The sequence below is a fragment of the Cervus canadensis genome, chromosome 29 (assembly GCF_019320065.1).
Source record: "Cervus canadensis isolate Bull #8, Minnesota chromosome 29, ASM1932006v1, whole genome shotgun sequence".
Classification (NCBI taxonomy): domain Eukaryota; kingdom Metazoa; phylum Chordata; class Mammalia; order Artiodactyla; family Cervidae; genus Cervus; species Cervus canadensis.
Genome location: NC_057414.1, coordinates 16,497,236 through 16,520,391, shown reverse-complemented (window position 1 = coordinate 16,520,391; position 23,156 = coordinate 16,497,236). Strand labels below are relative to the sequence as shown.

Here is a 23,156-nt window from a genome sequence, read left to right as displayed (position 1 = left end):
ACGAATACTGAAGCCCACAGGCCCTAGAGCCCGTGCTCTGCAACAAGAGAAGCCACTGCAATGAGAAGTCCGTGCACCGCAACTAGCGAGTAGCCCCCGCTCACTGCAACCAGAGAAAATTCCACGCAGAAACGAAGGCCCAGCACAGCCAAAAATAAATAAATAAAATTATTAGAATAAAAAATACCTCCACACATCACCAAATATTCCCTGTGGCGGGGGGAGGCAAAATTACCTTGGCTGAAAACCACTGCTTTAATTCCATCTTTTCTGTCCAAATAAACCGCCTTCTCCTTGCTCTATACTCTTTCTTACTTCAGTCTCCTGAGAGCATTGCCTGCGTCATCACACAGGATGCCCTCTTCACTTGTGCTACAGCTGCTCCACAAACCTAAGACTTTTAAGGGCAGAGGAGCACTGGCAAAGAAGACCACACTCTCTAGGGGATGGGTGACTCATGACCTCAAACCTTATTAGCTGTACTCTGAAATAGCTTACACTCTGGCTCAACTTCCATTTCCCAAGGCAGCTTTTCTTAACCTTCCCCTCAGGACTTCTATCCCACTAACAGCCATAAGGCGACCTGTGTACCTGAGAAAAATCAAGGTTCTCAGGCACAAACCCACTCAGCTTCTCCATACCAGTTACAAGCTCATTTATTTCTGTATTCTCCCCCACCTTGTTTTCTCAATATCTGAGGGAAAAGGGTCCTTTCTAGTTCCTAATCCTATTTTTGCTATGGATCCCATCACTTCCTCACATGACCATCCCTTACCATCCTCCAAAAAGATCTTCCTTGTGACTCTCTATGATAGCATCCTATAGCTTTACCTCACAGCAATACTCATATGCTATAACTGTGCTTGCTTATTTATTAATTGCCGTCTTATCTACGAGACTGGGAAGGGCACAGGTCCCATCTAACATGCTTGGCATTACACAGCCAGCATTAGGTTCTCAGTAACATTTGCTGATGAATCAGCTCATGAATCTGATTTTCTGCCTCAAGGAACTTACTCTATCATTTACTCCCCTCTGCCTCTTTCATCATAACACTTATTGTTGCTGCTGTTTAGTTGCTAAGTCGCGTCTGACTCTTTTGTGACTCCACGGACTATAACCCACCAGGCTCCTCTATCCATTGGGTTTCCTAGGCAAGAATACTGGAGTGGGTTACCATTTCCTTCTCCAGGGGATCTTCCCGACCCAGGGATTGAACCCAAGTCTCCTACACTGGCAGGCAGATTCTTTACCACTGAGTCACCAGTGAAGACCACCATAAACTAGCTCTCCCAAAACACTAGGTCTCCTTCCAACATATAAATATACTTAGCAACTATCTGTAAAATATGACAACGACAAAAAAAAAACAAAAAACCTTTATCCTATGCTCCCTTCTACCAGCTTCCACCCCACTTTAACATCAATCAAGTTTCTTCACTCATAGTCAATAATCACTTTAAACTGCCTCACCTCAACAGACCCTGATCTGGCGCTCCCCAATCACACCACTCTACTGAAATCGCTCTCTCTAAACTCACTAATGGCCACTTTGTTGCTTAGTCTAATGACCAGATTTCAGCCCTATCCTAAATGCCCTTTCACCAGCATTTTAACACTGTTGACTACGAGAATGCCCTCCTGCCTCTTCCGGAATATGTTTTTCCTCTTCCCCCATCAAGCTGCTCCTCAGTTCCATTCGAGGGCTCCTTCCTTAAATGTCTGGCCTTGTCCCTGGCTCCATCCTTCATTTCTTCCGATTTTCTTCCTCTCCCTGAATACTGATGACTCCAAATATTCACCTCCAGCTCTGATCTTTCCTGAGTTCCAGACCTGAAATCCTCCTCATGAGTATCCCATCAACTTCTCAAATTCAACATAATCAAAAGGGAACTCAGTATAGCAACTACTGCTGCCTATCTCAGAACCTCCCCCAGCATTCCACCCTCACTCTCTTGAGGTCCTCAGCATTGCTTGCCTAATTAACCAACACAGTTTTATGTCACTAAACACCTGAATCATCTGACTAACTCTTCTTCCTCTGTGTCTCTACAAGTTTCCTTTAATTATTTGGTTTCCCTCACAGTTTTCCTACAGGTCACACCATCATAACCATTCTGAACTCATTCTATTTCATTTGTAAAAGAACATACTTGGTTTACACAGCAGTCATACTGGTTGGGTTTATTATCAGCTACCGCTAAAGGCTTAAAACCACTCGACAGGCTAACAAAATCTGGACTCTGAGCACGGATTTAGACTTCTTATCTCTGGATACATTCAATTATTCTACAAGAATAACTGTAAGGCTTTTTAGCTGGCACTCAATCAGCTTGTCCTAATGATACTATAACTTTATTGTGCTTTTCCTTATCAATGCTACAATAATCATGTGATATCTTTTCATCTGATCCCATGGTCTTGGTCATCCTCCTCCAGAAATACTTCAGTTTCTCAAGCGTGGTGCCCAGAATTGACTTCAGGTTTGAAGTCAATTTCAATCAACCAGACATCAGCACGACTACCACTTTCCTTACTCTGAGCTCTGTATACTCTGGTATTCACACTAAGCTACTGAAATCCTCCTAAATGTCCTCCTCACATGTACCAGTGCTATTCATTACATATCTCCATTCTCTTCTTAGAATGTATGTTGTGGATACATCATCACAACTAATACTGCCACTGTTAGCCAGATGAAGCTCTATGTTTTCAAATTCTGACAACCACTGTGATCCCTCCCAATTTCACAATACCTTCACCTCCCTCCTTTCAGACAGCAAGCATTTAAGGTACCTGATTGTAAATTGTTTGGTGTAACTTTAGTCCTCTTTCATGGAGCTGCAACTAGACAACAAAGATACAGTTTAAGTATTTGGAAAGGGAAAGTCAGTATTTCCAAAGTCTCCCCTCAATCTCACATATTTTTCCCCATTACATCCCATTAACATGGTTCCCTTTGGCCAAAGTCAGTGCTTTATAAATAAGAAATCTGACACCTGGACTTTTCCATAGAAATGCTCAAATGCTTAATAAATCTAACCCATGGGCTGTCCCAAGGGGATACCAGGAAGAATATGAAATAATGATAAGGAGGCTGAGGAAGAAACGGTTGACACCATCTCTCCCTAAGGAGCATTCCTCCCCCATAACTTTCACCTATACTCTTGAAATACAAGGGTGCAACATGTACCTATTGTACCACGGTACCAAGTAACATCCCTCCCATGGACCTGGGATACAAGCTGTACCTTCCAGGTTTCAGAAATGCAGGTAAAAGCTACCATAGAAGCCCACAAGATAAGCAACTGTTATAAAGGAATGTGTGTCTTTGAGTTCTGTGATGCCACTAACACCTTCCTGAGAGTGTGGATAAAGTGTACCCTGGGGGATTCAGAATGTATCTATCCAGGGGGCATTAGCCATTAACTTAAAAAAAAAAATGAAAAAAGAAAAGTACAAATAAAAAAACAGACTCCATTTAGTTTCCATCATCATGTTTACCATGGCTTTTATAGCTGCTGTTCTGACACGTGGGTCCTGGTCATTAAAGTAATCCCCTATAATCTTCTGGACATCTCTGACAGCTAGGCCTTCTGCATCTTTTGTGACATTTTTCTCCAAAGAACCAAGATTTCCAAGTAACTGCAGACACTTATTTCTTACACCATGAGAGGTATCTGTCAGGTGCTATGAAAAGAGAAAACAAAAGGACATGATCAAGATATCTTAAAAATAAACAAAACACAGAAACAAAAGCACTGCATCAACTTCAGGAATGACTTCAAACACTACAGTCTCACTAGTCAGGTCTCATGTTTTCCTTTTTTTTTTTTTTTTTTAGGGAGGGGTTGTTTGTTTTGGTCATGCTGTGTAGTTTGTGGGATCTTAGTTCCTCAACCAAAGATTGAACCCAGGCCCCAGCAGTAAAAGTGGCACTGGACTACCAGTGAATTCCCTTCATGTTCTTTGAGTATATATCTTCCAAAAAGAAGCATGAGTCCTGAAGACTCCCAGTTATTCAACATCATACTCCCAACAGCAAGCACCTGGCCTTGTAAACAATAGGTTACTTTAAATGTGATCCCTTAAACTGCATTTTATTTACTATCAATCTAAAAACAGAACAAAAATTTTTTAATTTTAATATCCATACAGAAACACGGAAAAATATTAAATGTACAGTTCAATAAATTTTCACAGAACACACACAGATAAGCATCTAGATAAAGAAGTAAACATGAAAAATGCTGATGTCCCATCCCAGTAACTACTCTACCACCATCGAAAATAGCCACCATCACCAAAGCAATCTTGAGAAAAAAGAACAAAGTTGGAGGAATCATGCTCCCTGCCTTTAGACTATACTACAAAGCTCCCATGATCAAAACAGTATATTAATGGCACAAAAACAGTCACAGAGATCAAGGGAACAGAAGGGAGAGCTAAGAAACGAACGCACAAACTTACAGTCAATTAATCTACAACAAACGAAGAAAAAATATACAATGGGGAAAAGACAGTCTCTTCAATAAGTGGTGCTGGGGAAACTGTACAGCTACATGTAAATCAGCTGTTTCATGAAATCAGAACATTTCCTCATACCATATACAAAAGTAAACTCAAAATGGATTAAATATATAAACATAAGACCAGAAACCATAAAACTCCCAGAGGAAAATACAGGCAGAACACTCTTTGACATAAATCACAGCTTTTTTTGTTGTTGTTGGATCTCTCCCCCAAAACAAAGGAAACAAAAGCAACAATAAACAAATAGGACCTAACTAAACTTAAAAGCCTTTGCACAGCAAAGGAAACCATTGACAAAATGAAAAGACAACCAAGTAAATGGGAGAAAATATTTGTGAATAGTAAACAGCTTATATACCTCAATATCAAAAACAAACAAAAAACAAACTCAAACAACCTGATACAAACTGAGCAGAAGACCTGAATATACATTTTTCCAAAGACCTACAAATGGCCAATAGGCACATGAAAAGATGCTCAACTGAGCTAACTACCAGAGACAAGCAAATCAAAACCATCATGATATATATATCATCTTACATTTGTCAGAATGGCAATCATCAAAAAGAATACAAATAACAAATGTTGGCGAGGATGTGGATAAACAGGAACCCTTCTACACTATTGGTGGGAATGAAAATTGGCACACCCACTATGGAAAACAGTATTTTTCAAAATATTAAAAATAGAACTACCGTATGATCCAGCTATTCCATTACTGGCTAAATATTTGAATAAAACAAAAACACACCTTGGAGAAAACACATGCATCCAATATTCACAGCAGCATTAGATACAAGACCCAAGATATGGAAGCAATTCCAAGTGTCCATCAACAGAAAAATGGAAAAAGAAGACCTAGTGTATGTGTTTGTGTGCACACATATATACACACACAATGAACACACACAAACACATATACACATAATGGGATATTACTCAACTGTAAGAAAGTACCAAATTTTGCCATTTGCAACAACATGGATGATCTTGGAGGGTATTATGCTTAGTAAAATAAGTCACACAGAGAAAGACAAATATTGGATATTATTGCTTATAATGGAATCTAAAAAAATAAACAAATGAATATAACAAAACAGAAACAGACTTACAGAGAGCAAATTAGTGGGAATCAATGGGAAGAAAAGGAGAAGCAAAAGAGGAGTATGAGATTAAGAAGTACGAACTACTATGTATAAAATGAATAAGCTACAGAGATAAAGTGAAAGTGAAAGTTGCTCAGTTGTGTCCAAGTCTTTATGACCCCATAGACTATACAGTCCATGGAATTCTCCAGGCCAGAATACTGGAATGGGTAACCGTTCCCTTCTTCAGTGGATCTTCCTGACCCAGGAATCAAACCGGGTCGTCTGCATTGCAGGGGAGTTATTTACCAGGTGAGATACCAGGGAAGCCAAAGATAATATAAGGATAACTATCAGAAGAAGGGGACTTCCCAGGTGAGGCTAGTGGTAAAGAACCTGCCTGCCAATGCAGGAGACATAAGAGATGCTGGTTCAATCCCTGGGTCAGGAAGATCCCCTGCAGGAGGGTATGGCAACCCACTCCAGTATTCTGGCCTAGGAAATCCCAAGGACAGAGGAGCCTGGGGGGTTATAGTCCGTGGGGTTGCAAAGAGGTGGACCCAACTGAAGCAACTTGACACGAATGCACACAACAGAAGCAGAAGAGATTGAGAAGATGTCAAAAACACACAGAAGAACTTCACAAAAAAGATCTTAATGACCTCCATAACCACTATGGTGTGGTCACACACCTAGAGCCAGACATCCTGGAGTGTGAAGTCAAGTGGGCCTTTGGAAGCACTACTACAAATAAAGCTAGTGGAGGTGATAGAATTCCAGCTGAGTTATTCCAAATCCTAAAAGATGATGCTGTAAAAGTGTTGCACTCAATATGCCAGCAAATTTGGAAAACTCAGCAGTGGCCACAGGACTGAAAAAGGTCAATTTTCATTGCAATCCCAAAGAAAGGCAATGCCAAAGAATGCTTCAACTATCGTACAACTGCACTCATTTCACATGCTAGGCAAGGTAATGCTCAAAATCCTTCAAGCTAGGCTCCAAAAGTATGTGAACCAAGAACTTCCAGATGTTCAAGCTGGATTTAGAAAAGGCAGAAGAATTAGAGATCAAGTTGCCAATATCAGCTGGATGACAGAAAAAGCAAGGGAATTCCCAAAAAACCACCTACTTCTGGTTCATTGACTACACTAAAGCCTTTGACTGTGTGGATTACAACAAACTATGGAAAATTCTTAAAGAGAAGGGAATACCTGACCACCTTACTTGTCTCCTGAGAAACCTGTATGCAGGACAAGAAGCAACAGTTAGGACTGGATATGGAACAATGGATTGGTTCAAAATTGGGAAAGGAATACATCAAGGCTGTATACTATCACCCTGCTTATTGAACTTATATGCAGAGTATATCATGCAAAATGCCAAGCTAGATGGCTCACAAGCTGGAATCAAGATAGCCAGGAGAAATATTAACAACCTGAGATACGCGGATGATACCACTCTAGTGGCAGAAAGTGAAGAGGAACTAAAGAGCCTCTTGATGAGGCTGGAAAAGGAGAGTGAAAAAGCTGGCTTAAAACTCAGCATTCAAAAAACTAAGATCATGGCATCCATCACTTTATGGAAAACAGAAGGGGGAAAAGTGAAAAAGGTAACAAATTTTATTTTCTTGGGCTCCAAAACCACTGTGGAAAGTAACTACAGCCATGAAATTAGAAGATGCTTGCTCCCTGGAAGAAAAGCAATGACAAACCTAGACAGCATATTAAAAAGCAGAGACATCACTTTGCCAACAAAGGTCCCTGGAGAAGGAAATGGTAACCCACTCCAGTATTCATGCCTGGAGAACCCTATGGACAGACAAGCCTGGTGGGCTACGGTCCATGGGGTTGCAAAGAGTCGGACACGACTGAAGCGACTTAGCACATAGTCAAAGCTGTGGTTTTCCCAGTGGTCGTGTGTGGATGTGAGAGCTGGACCATAAAGAAGGCTGAGCACCGAAGAATTGATGTTTTTGAACTGTGGTGTTGGAGAAGACTCTTGAGAGTACCCTGGACTGCAAGGAGATCCAACCAGTTCATCCTAAAGGAAATCAGTTCTGAATATTCATTGGAAGGACTGATGCTGAAGCTGAAGCTCCAATACTTTGGCCACCTGATGCAAAGAGCTGACTCATTGGGAAAGAACCTGATGCTGGGAAAGACTGAGGGCAGGAGAAGGTTATGACATAGGAAGGGATGGTTGGATGGCATCACTGACTCGATGGACATGAGTTTGAGCAAACTCTGGGAGATGGTGAAGGACAAGGAAGTCTGGCATGTGGCAGTTCACATGGGGTTGCAAACAGTCAGACACGACTTAGTGACTGAACAGCAACAACCAACTATAAAAATACTGAATCACTGTGTTGTATACCTGAAACTAATACTGTAAATCAATTATAATATTGAGATATACTAATGCAATATTAAAAAACAACTAAAGTAACCATTATCTTGACTTCTAACACAAAATTTTGCCTATTTTTATAATTTATAAAATCAAATAGTGCTACGCTTCCTTTGCTTACTATTATGTTGGTGAGAATCATCCATAGTATGGCATATAGCAATGGTTGATTCATTCTCATTACTATAAAGTATTCCATTTGTGTATACCCCATAATCCATTTATCCTTTCTACTGCTGATAGATATTTGGGCTATTTCCAGTTTGGGGTTATTCTAAATATAATGTTACTATAATTATTCTTGAATGTGGTTTTTGGTATACTTTTTCACATTTCTGTTGAATATACAGTTGGAAGTAAAACTGCTGGGTCACAGAAAATATATATGTTCAGCTTAAGAAGATACTGCCAAATACTATTCCAAAGTGGCTGCACTTTGCATTTTAAGTAATTTACACTTTGCATTTTAAGTATGCACTTTGCATTTTAAGTAATTTACACTTTCACCAGTCATATGTAAATGTTCCAGATATGATACACCTTTGTCAACACTTACTACTGTCCATCTTTTTTTAGCACTTCTCATCCCACTGTTATTGAAATAAACTATTTGCATAATGCAGTAACAGGAGCTGAAAAGACTTTAGTGAAATGACTAGTCTCAAAACCAGGCAAGAAATAACGTAAGAAGAAGTTGGGACATCTTGTGCCAAAAAGCAAGAAAATATCAAGGACTAACTGAGTCAGATCAAAAAGACAAAGAAAACAATCTGTAGGGGTTCCCACTGTCAACATTTATATCAAAAGTAAGCAATCAAACAAATCCAGAATGTAGGATATTCGACAAGACCAACAATCTGGTTTCTTCAATAAAACTACGGTATTTAAAGAAAAAAAAAATGGGGCACTGATATTGATTAAAAGAAATTTAAGAGACTCTCCAAATATAACATATGCTAAACCAAAAAAATAAATAAATAAAAATAAAAAAAGATATTTAATGCAGTTAAGAAAATTTTAATATGAATTGATATGAGATGATGTGGAATAACTTAATAATTCCATCATGGCTATATTAAAAAATATCAGTTATTATTAGTTAGAGATACATACTGAACTATGTATGATTTAAATAACATATCAGGGATTTACTTTAAAATATTACAGCAGGCTACAACAGAAAGTGAGAGAAAAAACAGATGAAAAAGATTGCAAAATATAAATAATTGTCAAATTTACACCAAAAACTGCAAAGAATAATTTGAAAATTTCCGTATTATAAAATATATATAAGTTGAAAAACAAGACCTAGCTTCAAATTTCAGTTCTGACTCTGTATGTGTAACACTGATCAAGTCACTGGACCTCTCAAGAGTCTAAGTTTCTTCATTTATAAAGAAGGAATAATAGTACTTCCCTGGTGGTCCAGTGGTTAAGAATCTACCTTGCAACGCAAAGGACATGGGTTCAATCCCTGGTTGGGGAACTAAGATCCCACATACTGAGGGGGAATTAAGCCCACGTACCACAACTACCAAGACCAAGGGTAGGTTCCACGTGCCGCAACGAAAAGATCCCACCTGCCTCAAGTAAGACCAAATACAACCAAATAAACAATTAAAAAAAAAAGAATCCATCTGTCAATGCAGGGGACATGGGTTCGATACCTGGCCAGGAAGATTCCACAGGCCGCACGGCAACTAAGCCCATGCACTACAACCACTGAGTCGACACTCCAGGGCCCACACACCATGACTACCGAGCCCCTGCGCCATACTCAGAAGCCAACACACTCGAGGGCCTGCATGTGGCAACTGCTGAGCCTGCCTAAAGTCCACACTCTGCCATAAGAGAAGCCACCGCAATGAGAAGCCCACACACCAAAACCAACAGTAAGGAGTTGCGTGCCAGAACTAGAGAAAGCCTCAACACAAAAATGAAAACCCAGTGCAGCCAAAATTAAAACAAACCCAGCCTGCTTAAGAAAAGGGAAGCAGGTGGGGAAAAGGGCAGGTGGTGGCAAAAAACAGAAAACAGAAGAATCAGAGGTGGGCCACCTGGATGAAACAGGTCTGCTGATCTGGAATACACAAGCATGAGTTTTCTAGTGATAGCTGTCTAACAAGAGGCAATCTGTCCAGAAAGGTACTGAGCATCTGTTGATGGTCCACACCAGAATGCTCTAGAAGACTCCTGAACTAAATGGGACCTAGACATTCTCACAGAAGCTATGTTCTGTAAGAGGGTGGGCAGGGCAGGCAGGCTTACTAAGAGGAGAGAACAAAGGAAATCCAGTAAGGAAGGGCAGGTGCAGAAAGGTGGGGCTCTCAGAGAGGGACTGTCTCCTTATAAAAATGACTCAATAGAACATTTGAGATCAGAGTTAATTCATGTCTCCAAGTTATTTAGGTTAAAGAAATGTGAAACATAAACACTCTTAAGTGTTCACAATGCTCAAAATTATCCAACACAATGACACAGTGAAACTGAGAAGAGAAATTTCCAGATATGAAGCTGACAGCGACACTGTCACAGTTAATAGAGCAATGTTGTTTATTTGTTTAATAAACTATTTTTATTTAGCATGGAAGCATCATTTGTCATAACTGAACGGTCAACTGAATCACCGTCCCCTAGAAGGTTGCTACCATTATTACAAACCCTTTATTTGATTTTCAAACAACAAACTCAAGTCTTCTAGTTCCTATTAAGGTAACCAAGGCAACAATGACGCATAACCAGCCTGTTACTGCACACTGAATGTTAGCCTCAAAGAAACGGTAAGTCTAAATCACATCCTTAGGGCAGCAATTAGTTTTATGATATCCTTCCCCCACAGGTCACTACTTACATCACGGATATCATCACTAATAGATGCCTAGTGCCTGCTCTGCAGATGATGCTATTTTGGTGCTATACCTAGACCATGAAAATACCATCATTTCTATATTAATGGAGTAAGCAAACCACATCCCCAGTAAGACTAATCCACGTCAAAAATAAGCTAAACCAATCAGTTTAAAAGTACTGTTAAAGAATAAAAAAATTAATGATTAAGTATATCAAGAAAATCCAAGAATGAGGTTAAATAAGACAAAAATAACTTACTGACTTTTTCAGTTTCAATATGGATTTTTTTTTTTCTTTTTTGGGGGGAGTTGGGGGGGGTGGTGGTTGCTGAGCACTGAGCAGCTTGTGATATCTTAGTACCCAACCAGGGATTGAAGCTGGGCCACAACAGTGAAAGCACCGAGTTCTAACCACTGGACCATCAAGGAATTCCCATCAACATGGATTATTTTTAAGCACAGATAAAAATTTAACATACCAAGCAATGGAAATTATTCTAAGAGACAACCTCTCCTAACAAAAGAACACACAATATTTGCTCAGGTGGTATTTGATAAATGTTAAAATGTTGCCATGCTTCTGTTGCCTGAAGAGCTTAATGTACTTTTGCCACAGAATTAAAGGAACAAAAAAGAAACAGAGAGACCAGAAGAGGTGAGATAGAAAAAGAGAAATAAAGAATTAAACTAGGCTCTAAGGAAGCCATACATACAAAAATGACAAGATATTTATTCCCTAGAAAAATCTTCACAAATAAAAAAGTAGAAGACCTCCAATTTCAGTTATGCAGATTCTACAGAAGACTTAGTAATTTCCTGGCCAAATTTAAATCTCATCATCTATCAAATGAGGATTAGCTGTACAATAGCTCAGCTGGTGAAGGGTATGCCTGCAATGCAGGAGACCCCTGTTCGACTCCTGGGTCAGGAAGATCCCCTAGAGAAGGGACAGGCTACCCACTCCAGTATTCTTAGGCTTCCTTAGTGACTCAGACGGTAAAGAATCCACCTGCAGTGTGGGAGACCTGAGTTCGATCCTTGAGTTAGGAAAATCCCTGGAGGAGGGCACGGCAACCCACTCCACTATTCTTGCCTGGAGAATCCCACGGACGGACGGAGGAGCCTGGTGGGCTCCATGGGGTTGCAAAGAGTGACTAAGCATAATACAGCACACAGTACCTCAAAGGATTTCTGACAGAATAATAATTACTGACAGAGATGAATTTTGAGATGTTAAGAATACCCAGAAGTATGACTTTCTTCCTACTATGAAACAAAAAAATGGAAGATTCATATCTCATATTTAAAAAATATACAAAAGAACAATATGAACTTCAAAAAATAAGGATAGAACAGATTATAATATTTTGAATAAATAGGAGATTGATAAAAAGGGAGGGAGGGGAAGAGAGGGAAGGAAAACTTTCTTACAATAGCATGCCAAGTAAAAAATATAGATGGAATAACAGTGTTAGAATATCACCATTTTGCAATAATCAGAGTTATAAATGACTCAGCAAGATTTATTAATAGTTGCTAAAATAGAGAATAAAAGTTTGATGGGGAAGAGGACATTTACATTATCTCACAGTATCTCCCCACAAATTACTCATTAATAACAGGAGGAAATAACTCTACAATGAAAAACCTGGCAGACACTACCTTAACCAAGTATCAAAGTTAACACCAATAATGAGTCAGACCTCGCGTGTGCTTTATGATATGATGCACTGAGGACACAGTATTATTTATGTATTATTCCCACCAAAACATGTAATTTGAATCTAAACAGAGGAAATGCCAGATAAATCCAGGTTGAAAGACATTCTAGGGATTTCCTGGTGGTCCAGTGGTTAAGAATCAGCCTTGCAATGCAAGGGACACCAGTTTGATTCCTGGTCTGGGAAGATCTTACATACTGTGGAGCAGCTAAGCGTGTGTGCCACAACTACTGAGTTTGCGCTCTAGAGCCTGAAAGCTGCAACTGGAGAAAGCCCACACACAGCAATGAAGACTCAGTGCAGCCAAAAAATAAAATTAATAAATAAATATCTTAAAAAGACATTCTATAAAGTAAACAGCTTATACTCAAGTTAAGGTCATGAAAGATAAAGAGAGCCTGAGGGACCTTTCCAGATTAAAGAAAACAGGGACATGAAAACTAAATGCAATGTGTGATTCTGGACCAGAAAAGAAAAATTTATATAAAATATAATATAAAAGACAATAGGTAGAATTTGAATCAAGTCTAATACTACTACAGATTAGCATTACATCAAAGTTAAATTTCCTGGGAATTCCCTGGCAGTCCAGTGTAGGATCCCATGTTTCCACTGCAGGGCGCATGAGTTCAATCCCTGGTTGGGGAACTAAGATCTCACAGACCACGCAGTCAAAAAAACAAACAGACAAAATCCAGAGTTAAATTTCTTGATTTTGAAAACTGGGTTTATAAAAATGATTTCCTCCTTCTTAAGAAATAAAAATTTAAGTATTTAGTGGAAAAGAAGCATAATGTCTGCAATTTACTCAAATGGTTCGGTAAAATATATACAGAGAGAGTGAAAGTGAAAGTTGCTCAGTCGTGTCCAACTCTTTGCAACCCCATGGACTATACAGTCCATGGAATTCTCCAGGCCAGAACACTGGAGTGGGTAGCCTTTCCCTTCTCCAGGGGATCTTCCTAACTCAGGGATCGAACCCAGTCTCCCTCATTGCAGGCGAATTCTTTACCAACTGAGCTATCAGGGAAGCCCCCAACATAGAGAGAGAATGATAAAGCAAATGCAGGAGAATGTTAATGACTGACGAATCAAAAAGAAGGGTATATGGAAATCTCTTGTACTATTTTCACAATTTTTTTTTAGTAAATTTGCAATCGTTGGGTTATTTGGACTTTGTCACACACCCAACCAAATGCTTTCCCAGAATTCTCTGAGTGAAAGGCACCACCATCTAATCTGGCACATAAGCTGGAAACGGGAAATATCCTCAGCAATTCCTTCACCAATTATCAAGTCCTGCCAATCTTACTTCCTAAATATTTCTCAAATCTATCCATATCTTCCCATCTTTCTATTACTTTAATTCAAACTACAATAACCTTTCATGCAGGCTACTACAGTAACATCCTTTACTATCTGAGCCACAAGGGAAGCCCAGTGCAATAACAACCTAACCGGCTTCTTGTCCAATAAGTTCTCTGGAACATATCTGGCTTTTCTTAAAATGTTTCTGTTTGGTTTTGGTACTAAGGTTACACTAGTCTCATAGAATCAGCTGAGAAATCCTGCTTCTCTTCTACTTCTTAGGAAAATCTGTGAAGAATTGGTATGAATTCTTATTTAAAATGTTTGATTCAAACCCATCTGGGCCTGAGCTTCTTTTTGTAGGTAAGTTTTTGTTTTTTTCATTACTAATTTAATTACTTGTTATAAGTATATTTGGATTGTCTACTCCTTCTTGGGACAGTTTTCGCAGTTTGTATCTTTGTAGGAATTAGTAGGAATTTGTGCATTTTACATAAGTTATCTAATTTATCGGCATAAAATTGTTCATAGTATTTTTTTATAATCCTTTTCATTTCTATCAGGTCAGCAGAAATAGCCTCTTTTCATTTATGATTCTAGCACTTTGAGCCCTCATTTTTTCCTTTCCAAAAATAAAGGTTTCCCAATTTTGTTGCTCTTTACAAAGAACAAGCTTTTGCTTCTTTGATTTTTCTCTACTGTTTTTCTACTCTTGATTTCATTCATTTCCACTTTAGTCTTTCTTATTTCCTTCCTTCTGCATGCTTTTATATTTAATGTGCTCTTCTTTACCCAGCATCTTAGGTGAAATAATAAGGTACTAGAATGAGACCTTTCGTCTTTTTTACTACGGACACTAATTGCCATAAATTTCCCTCTAAGCATGCAGTAGCTGCAGCCCAGTTTTGGTACGCAGTGCATTCATTCACCTCAAAGTATTTACTAATTTACGTGCTGATTTCCTCTCTAACTCACTGGTTAAATAGGAGCATATTGTTTAGTTTCCACATATTTGTGGTTTTCCTAATTTTTTTCTGTTACTCATCTAATTTAATTCCATTATAGTTGGAAAACATACTCTGCATTATTTCTATTAAAAGGGGGAATGTTATTTTAATGTGAATCATATCTCAAAGATCACTATGCCAAAAATCATAGACAAAATAGCATTATGCAATAGAAACAGTAACTATAGTTATGAATCATAGACAGCCTTTATTTACTTGAATTTGCAAAAGCTTGTGGCAGATCTCTACCCAGTTATGAGCCTCTACAAATGGTGAAGAAATCCATATGAGAAAAAAATGGCACAAAAAATCCATATGAGAAACTAGAAAAGAACATGCAAAGTTCATTCCCAAGACAGAACCAGAGATCAAATTGCCAACATCCATTGGATCATCGAAAAAGCACAAGAGTTCCAGAAAAAACATCTGCTTTACTGACTACGCCAAAACCTTTGACTGTGTGGATCACAACAAACCGTGGAAAATTCTTAAAGAGATGGGAATACCAGACCACCTGACCTGCCTCCTGAGAAATATGTATGCAGGTCAAGAAGCAACAGTTAGAACTGGATATAGAACAACAGACTGGTTCCAAATCGGGAAAGGAGTACGTCAAGGCTGTATCTTATTTAACTTCTAGGCAGAGTACATCATGAGAAATGCCAGGCTGGATGAAGCACAAACTGGAATCAAGATTGCCAGGAGAAATATCAATAACTTTAGATATGCAGATGACACCACCCCTGTGGCAGGAAGTGAAGAAGAACTAAAGAGCCTCTGGAAGAAAGTGAAAGAAGAGAGTGAAAAAGCTGGCTTAAAACTCAACATTCAGAAAACTAAGATCATGGCATCCGGTCCCATCACTTTATGGCAAATAAATGGGGAAATAATGGAAACAGTGAAAGTCTTTATTTTGGGGGGCTCCAAAATCCCTACAGGTAGTGACTGCAGCCATGAAACTAAAAGACGCTTGCTCCTTGGAAGAAAAGCTATGACCAACCTACAGAGCATATTGAAAACAGAGACATTACTTTGCCAGCAAAGGTCCGTCTAGTCAAAGCTATGGTTCTTCCAGTAGTCATATATAGATGTGAGAGTTGGACTATAAAGAAAGCTGAGTGCCGAAGAATTGATGCTTTTGAACTGTGGTGTTGGAGAAGACTCTTCAGAGTCCCTTGGACTGCAAGGAGATCCAACCAGTCCAACCTAAAGGAAATCAGTTCTGAATACTCATCGGAAGGACTGATGCTAAAGCTGAAACTCCAATGCTTTGGCCACCTAATGAGAAGAACTGACTCATCTGAAAAGATCCTGATGCTGGGCAAGATTGAAGGTGAGAGGAGACGGGAACAACAGAGGATGAGATGGCTGGATGGCATCACTGACTCGATGGACATGAGTTTGAGTAAACTCTGGGAGTTGGTGATGGACAGGGAGGCCTGGAGTGCTGCAGGCCATGAGGTTGCAAACAGTCAGACACGACTGAGCGACTGAACTGAACTGAACTGAAGACAGGACATACCATTTCCTTCTTATCAAATTAACAGGTTTACATCTTGCTTTTAAAACATTAATATCCAAATGCTAGAATAATATGTGAAATTATGCACTCTCATATACTGTGGATAGGCTTAAACCAGCATACTGTAGAAAATAATTTGCCAAAAGTATCAGAAGCCTTAAAAACAAAAATTCTAAATGCTTTCATCCAGTAATTCTACTGTGACAATGTATGTTTAGGAAGTAACCCTAGATACAGGAAATACTTTAGACTAATCACATTCACTGTGTGGTATTATTTACTATTTTAAAAAATGGCTACAATATAAATGTCCACTATTAAGAGAATGGTTAGGCCAAACTATGGCTTGATTACTGGACAAAATATCATGCATCCATTAAAAATATTTATAAAACATTTACAATATAAAGAAAATACTTCTGTCATGTTAGTCAAAAAGCAAAACTGAATATAGAATATGATTATAGCTATATGAGGAAAAAGAAAGCAAACAATCTGTATACAGAAAAAATGTCAGAAAGGATACACCAAAAGGCTAATAACAACAGTTGCCTTTACATAGTGAATTATGAGTGTAGTTCTTTCTTTGTACTTCTTTTCAAATTTCCATGAGTATAAATTTTTATAATTAAAGATTTCTTTAGAACAAATTTAAGAAACTATTGCTTCAAGCAGATTAATCCACTGAGCAAAACACCTCTCTCATAAGCACAACCTCCCAGATACATATATTCTCTCACATAGAAGATGTACTTACTCTCTCAAACATATAATTCCTAGTTTTCTTCCACTTAAGCTTTTAATACTGTACTTCTCAAAGTGTTGCAGGCTTTTTCATTGTTGTCATTGTTTATTAAGATAAATTAAATACTCTTTCCTGGGGTTCAGAAATAGTTTTCTAATTCCATGAATGTAACCCTTCCACAATTCAAACATATTGTCTCCTTATATTCTCAAAACAAATTTATCAAAAAGATTAAAAGTAAAGCCAATTCTACAAGGTTTAGGAGCTGGTGCTATGCACAAAAAGAAGCTAATTTAAAAAAAAAAAGAAACTAATTAAAAGTTCCAAATTAAAAAGAATTTGGCTTTGGAATCAGAAAAGAGTTTATGCCCTGGTTCTGCAACTTCCTAAGTATGAAAATATGGACAAACTAAACTCCTTCAACCTCAGTTCCCATGTTAGTAAAAGAGATATAACAGCAGTTCCCTAAAGGACTATGAGGAACAAATGAAAGTATCATAATTCCTAACTGTTGACAGGTGTTATGCCTGAGAAGCGGGTCTAGGAGGGAAAGATGGAATGGCTTTCACTTATTTTATTTCTGTATTAGTTAACTTTGTTTTTAACAATGAGCATACACCATAGGAATAAAATTACTTTTCTTTCAAAAAGGTAAAAAAATAGTACCATAATAAGCAGAGAACATGTGTTAGGCATGGAATACATGGTAATTCCTGTAATTATTTTCATTTCTTTTGGGACAGTGAGGAAGTTCATTTTATAACAAGTTACTCAACTTTATTCCTAATCCAACATCAAGAAACAAACAAAAAATGAAGCAGTTCTTAAAGCTATTTAAGAGTCTTTGGCAATTCTCAGTTATAGACTTAGGATGGAGGTAAGCAGATCTGACAGCTCAGGTCACTTCTCCAGATAATGCAAAACTGTTCAATAAAGAGGCAACCCTGTGTCTAACCATTATATTCTTACCTTGCAGGCTACATCAACTAATCGCATCTGGATAGCTTGATTCTCTGGGAGTTTAGTGCCAATTGCAAGCAAAGTGTCCAACAGTTGAGCAAGGACTTGATGAGACTCTAGAAAGGAAGATGGAAAGTTAGGTTTTAGAATTTCAAAAGGAGATTACTATAGAAACTAAATTTACTTGGGTATAAAGAATGCAGATTTTTGTCAGCTGAGTTCTGCTGTTTGATTCTTGATTCCCCTCAACTAAAAGCTAAGTTCCTAAAGGGATCACGTCTAAAAATTTGAGTTCTCCACAGGATGCGACATAGTGCTCCAAAAATGTTCAGTGCTTGACTAATTCAAAGGCTTTTCACTGCCTTCAAAATAAAGTCTAAATTCCTTAGCAGGACACACATACATACTAGTCCCTCCATGATGCCTAGTTCGCCCTACTTTATTAGCCTCATCTCTTTCAGATTTCCCTAGCTGCCTTTTCCCCAATTACTTACGATTCCACGTCCCCCTGTCTTTGCTCAGGCCCACTTCCCTACCGAGAATGCTTTCATCTACATCCTGCTCCATCCTCAGCCCCACTCCCCAGAGAGCACCTCCTAATCTTGAAATGTCACCTCCTGTATGGTGCTTTTCACTCCTCCCCTAAAAATATTGACCATTTCTTCGTTCATGTTTCCACTGAACCCTTTACATAAACTGCAACTTTATGATACCTATTTGAATATCAGACAAAACCAGGAAACTGAAAGATCCTTAAGGGCAAGGACTATGCTTTATTCACCTTTGTATTCTCAGAATCTAGTATGCCTCACTACATGCTCAATGGATGCTTAATAAATGGGAAAACAGACAATTCCAAGTAAATCACTATCAATCACCTTAACCAGATTCTCTTCTTTGTTCCAAAACATGGTTCTATGGTTCTACGCTAGTGGTATACAAGAGGATCTAGGAGGCGTGCAGAAAGTAATTTTTATGATAATAACCTTGTACAGACATACTTTGTTTTATCGTGCTTCATTTTACTGCACTTTGTAGATACTATATTTTTTATAAATTGAAGATTTGCCTCAATCCTGCTTATTAAGCAAGTCTTCTGCACCATTTTTCAACAGCATTGCTCACTTCATGTTTCTGTCACCTTCTGGTAATTCTTGCAGTATGTCAAACTTTCATTACTACATTTGTTACGGTGATTTGTAGTCAATGATCTTTGATGTCACTATTGCAAAAAGATTACTACTTGCTAAAGGCTCAGATTACGGTTAACATTTTTTATCAGTACAGTATTAAGGTAGTACATTCTTTTTAGACATAAAGCTATTGCACACAATAAACTATAGTGTAGTATAGACATTACTTTTATCTGCACCGAGAAATCAAAAACTCGGGTGACTCGCTTTACTGCAATATTTAATTTACTGTGATCATCTGGAACAGAATCTGCAATATCTCAGAGGTATGCATGCATATATTTTAAAGAACAAAATAAAAATTATAGTTACTATGTTGATGACATTAATTTCCTTTTACTATTACTAATATAGTCTCTTTAAATTAATTTTATTTAACAAAAAAAAGAACTGTCCACTTAAGAAAAACATTAAGAAATCCATAATATAGATGTGAAACAAATGTCAAAAATGATAATGATATATAAACAACTAAAGCTTAAAAAAAATAGCTTAAAACAAACAAACAAACAAACAAACAAAGCTTATAAAACACTGGGAAAATCACCTCTTAAAAACACTTCCAGTAAGATACACTAGATCGAACACCTCTGTTTATCACTAATTCTTTCTTAAAACCTCATTAACATACAAAGAAACTGTAAAAGTATAAACTTACAAGGACTAAGAAAACAGAAGAGGAATAGTAAGCAGATGAGAAAAGCCAACAAATTTTTTCAGAGATGGCAAGCAAATGAAAAAGTCTATGGCAAAACTGAGAAATCTAATACTAAATGCCTACTGAGGAGGGCGTCACAACAGAGCAAATAAATTCCAGCCATATGCCAAGCAAGACTCAGGAATCATAGATTTAAAAGAAAAGAAAAAAAAAACCAACCACAAAACACCCCAAAATGGAGTGAGGCATGGATTTGTTTAAAGTTTCTATAAGAAGTAGCTGGACCTCCACCTCCTTCCCTATGCTATACAAGAGGTTAATCAACCACTGAAGTAGAGTTTTTTTCCTCTAAAAATTAGGACAAAAAGGATCTAATCTGGCAGATGCTAGGTGAGGAAAGGAAGGACATATAATAAAGATAACATATAATAAATATAAATATAACCAATCTGACCACATGGATCACAGCCTTGTCTAACTCAATGAAACTATGAGCCATGTCGTGTAGGACTACCCAAGATGGATGGGTCATGGAGGAGAGTTCTGACAAAACGTGGCCCACTGGAGAAGGGACTTCAGTATCCTTGGCTCGAGAACCCCATGAACAGTATGAAAAGGCAAAAAGATAGGACACTGAAAGATGAACTACCCAGGTCGGTAGGTGCCCAGTATGCTTCCAGAGATCAGTGGAAAAATAACTCAAGAAAGAATGAAGAGACAGAGCCAAAGCAAAAACAACACCCAGTTGTGGATGAGACTGGTGATGGAAGTGAAGTCCAATGCTGTAAAGAGCAATATTGCATAGGAACCTGGAATGTTAGGTCCTAGAATCAAGGCAAACTGGAAGTGCTCAAAGAGGAGATGGCAAGAATGAACATAGGCATTTTAGGAATAATCAGCAAACTAAACTGGCCTGGAATGGGTGAATTTCAGATGATCATTTTATCTACTACTGCGGACAAGAATCCCTTAGAAGAAATGGAGTAGCCATCACAGTCAACAAAAGAGTCTGAAATGTGGTACCTGGATGCAAGTGCAAAAACGACAGAATGATCTCTGTTCGTCTCCAAGGCAAACCATTCATATTACACTAATCCAAGCCTATGCCCCTACCAGTAACACTGAAGAAGCTGAAGTTGAAGAGTTCTATGAAGACCTAAAACACCTTCTTAAACTAACATCCAAAAAAGATGTCTTTTTCATTACAGGGGACTAGGATGCATAAGTAGGAAGTCAAGAAATACCTGGAGTAACAGGCAAATTTGGCCTTGGAGTACAGAATGAAGTAGGGCAAAGGCTAACAGAGTTTTGCCATGAGAACTCACTGGTCACAGCAAACACCCTCTTCCAACAACACAAGGGAAGACTCTACACATGGACATCACCAGATGGTCAACACCAAAATCAGACTGATTATATTCTTTGCAGCCAAACATAGAGAAGCATACAGTCAGCAAAAACAAAACCAGGAGTTGACTGTGGTTCAGATCATGAACTCCTTATTGCCAAATTCAGACTTAAATTGAAGAAAGTAAGGAAAGCCAGTAGACCATTCAGGTGTGACCTAAATCTAATTCCTTATGATTATACAGTGGAAATGACAAAGGGATTCAAGGGATTAGATCTGATATACAGAGTGCCTGAAGAACTAGGGATAGGGGTTCATGACATTGTACAGGAGACAGGGATCAAGATCATCCCCAAGAAAAAGAAATGCAAAATGGTTGTCTGAGGAGGTCCTACAAATAGCTATGAAAAGAAGAGACGTGAAAGGCAAAGGAGAAAAGGAAAGATATACCCATTTGAGTGCAGAGTTCCAAAGAATAGCAAGGAGAGATAAGAAAACCTTCCTCAGTGATCAGTGCAAAGAAATAAGGGAAAATAACAGAATGGGAAAGACTAGAGATCTCTTCAAGAAAATTAGAGATACCAAGGGAACATTTCATGCAAAGATGGGCACAATATAGGACAGAAATGGTATGGACCTAACAGAAGCAGAAGGTATTAAGAAGAGGTGGCAAGAATACACAGAAGAACTACACAAAAAAGACCTTCATGACCCAGATAATCACGATGGTGTGATCACTCGCCTAGAGCAGACATCCTGGAAGGTGAAGTCAAGTGGGCGTTAGGAAGCATCTCTATGAACAAAGCTAGTGGAAGTGATGGAATTCCAGTTGAGCTATTTCAAATCCTAAAATATGATGCTGTGAAAGTGCTGCACTCAATATGCCAGCAAATTTGGAAAACCCAGCAGTGGCCACAGGACTGGAAAAGGTCAGTTTTCATTCCAATCCCTAAGAAATGCAATGGCTCAAGCTACTGCACAACTAAGAATGCTCAAGCTACTGCACAACTGCACTCATCTCATACACTAGCAAAGTAATATTCAAAATTCTCCAAGCCAGGCTTCAACAGCACATGAACCATGAACTTCAGATGTTCAAGCTGGATTTAGAAAAGGCAGAGGAACCAGAGATCAAATTGCCAAGATCCGCTGAATCATCGAAAAAGCAACAGAGTTCCAGAAAAACATCTATGTCTGCTTTACTGACTATGCCAAAGCCTTTGACCTGTGTGAAAAATTCTAAAGAGACGGGAATACCAGACCACCTGACCTGCCTCCTGAGAAATCCATATGCAGGTCAAGAAGCAACAGTTAGAACTGGACGTGGAACAACAGACTGGTTCCAAATCGGGAAAGGAGTATGTCAAAGCTGTATATTGTCACCCTGCTTATTTAACTTCTATGCAGAGTACATCATGAGAAATGCCAGGCTGGATGAAGCACAAGCTGGAATCAAGATTGCCAAGAGAAATATTAATAATGTCATCTCAGATAGGCAGATGATACCACCCTATGGCAGAAAGTGAAGAACTAAAGAGCCTCTTGATGAAAGTGAAAGAGGAAAGTGAAAAAGCTGGCTTAAAACTCAACATTCAGAAAACTAAGATCATGGCATCTGGTCCCATCTCTTCATGGCAAATAGATGGGGAAATAACGGAAACAGTAAGAGTCCTTATTTTTGGGGGCTCCAAAATCACTGCAGGTGGTGACTGCATCCATGAGATTAAAAAACGCTTGCTCCTTGGAAGAAAAGCTATGCCCAACCCAGACAGCATATTGAAAAGCAGAGACATTACTTTGTCAACAAAGGTCCGTCTAGTC

The 23,156-nt window shown here is 38.5% G+C and overlaps 1 protein-coding gene across 1 annotated transcript in view; it reads right to left on the bottom strand.

Moving 5' to 3' along the window:
• INTS4 (integrator complex subunit 4) overlaps positions 1-23,156 on the bottom strand; it is an 84,764-nt gene that overhangs the window by 56,240 nt on the left and 5,368 nt on the right. Inside the window, exons 2-4 of the mRNA XM_043452643.1 lie at positions 18,146-18,252; positions 3,505-3,690; positions 2,797-2,847 (exon numbers count right to left, since the gene is read on the bottom strand). Coding sequence (XP_043308578.1) covers positions 2,797-2,847; positions 3,505-3,690; positions 18,146-18,252 — 344 coding nt within the window. The remainder of the gene's footprint in view (positions 1-2,796; positions 2,848-3,504; positions 3,691-18,145; positions 18,253-23,156) is intronic.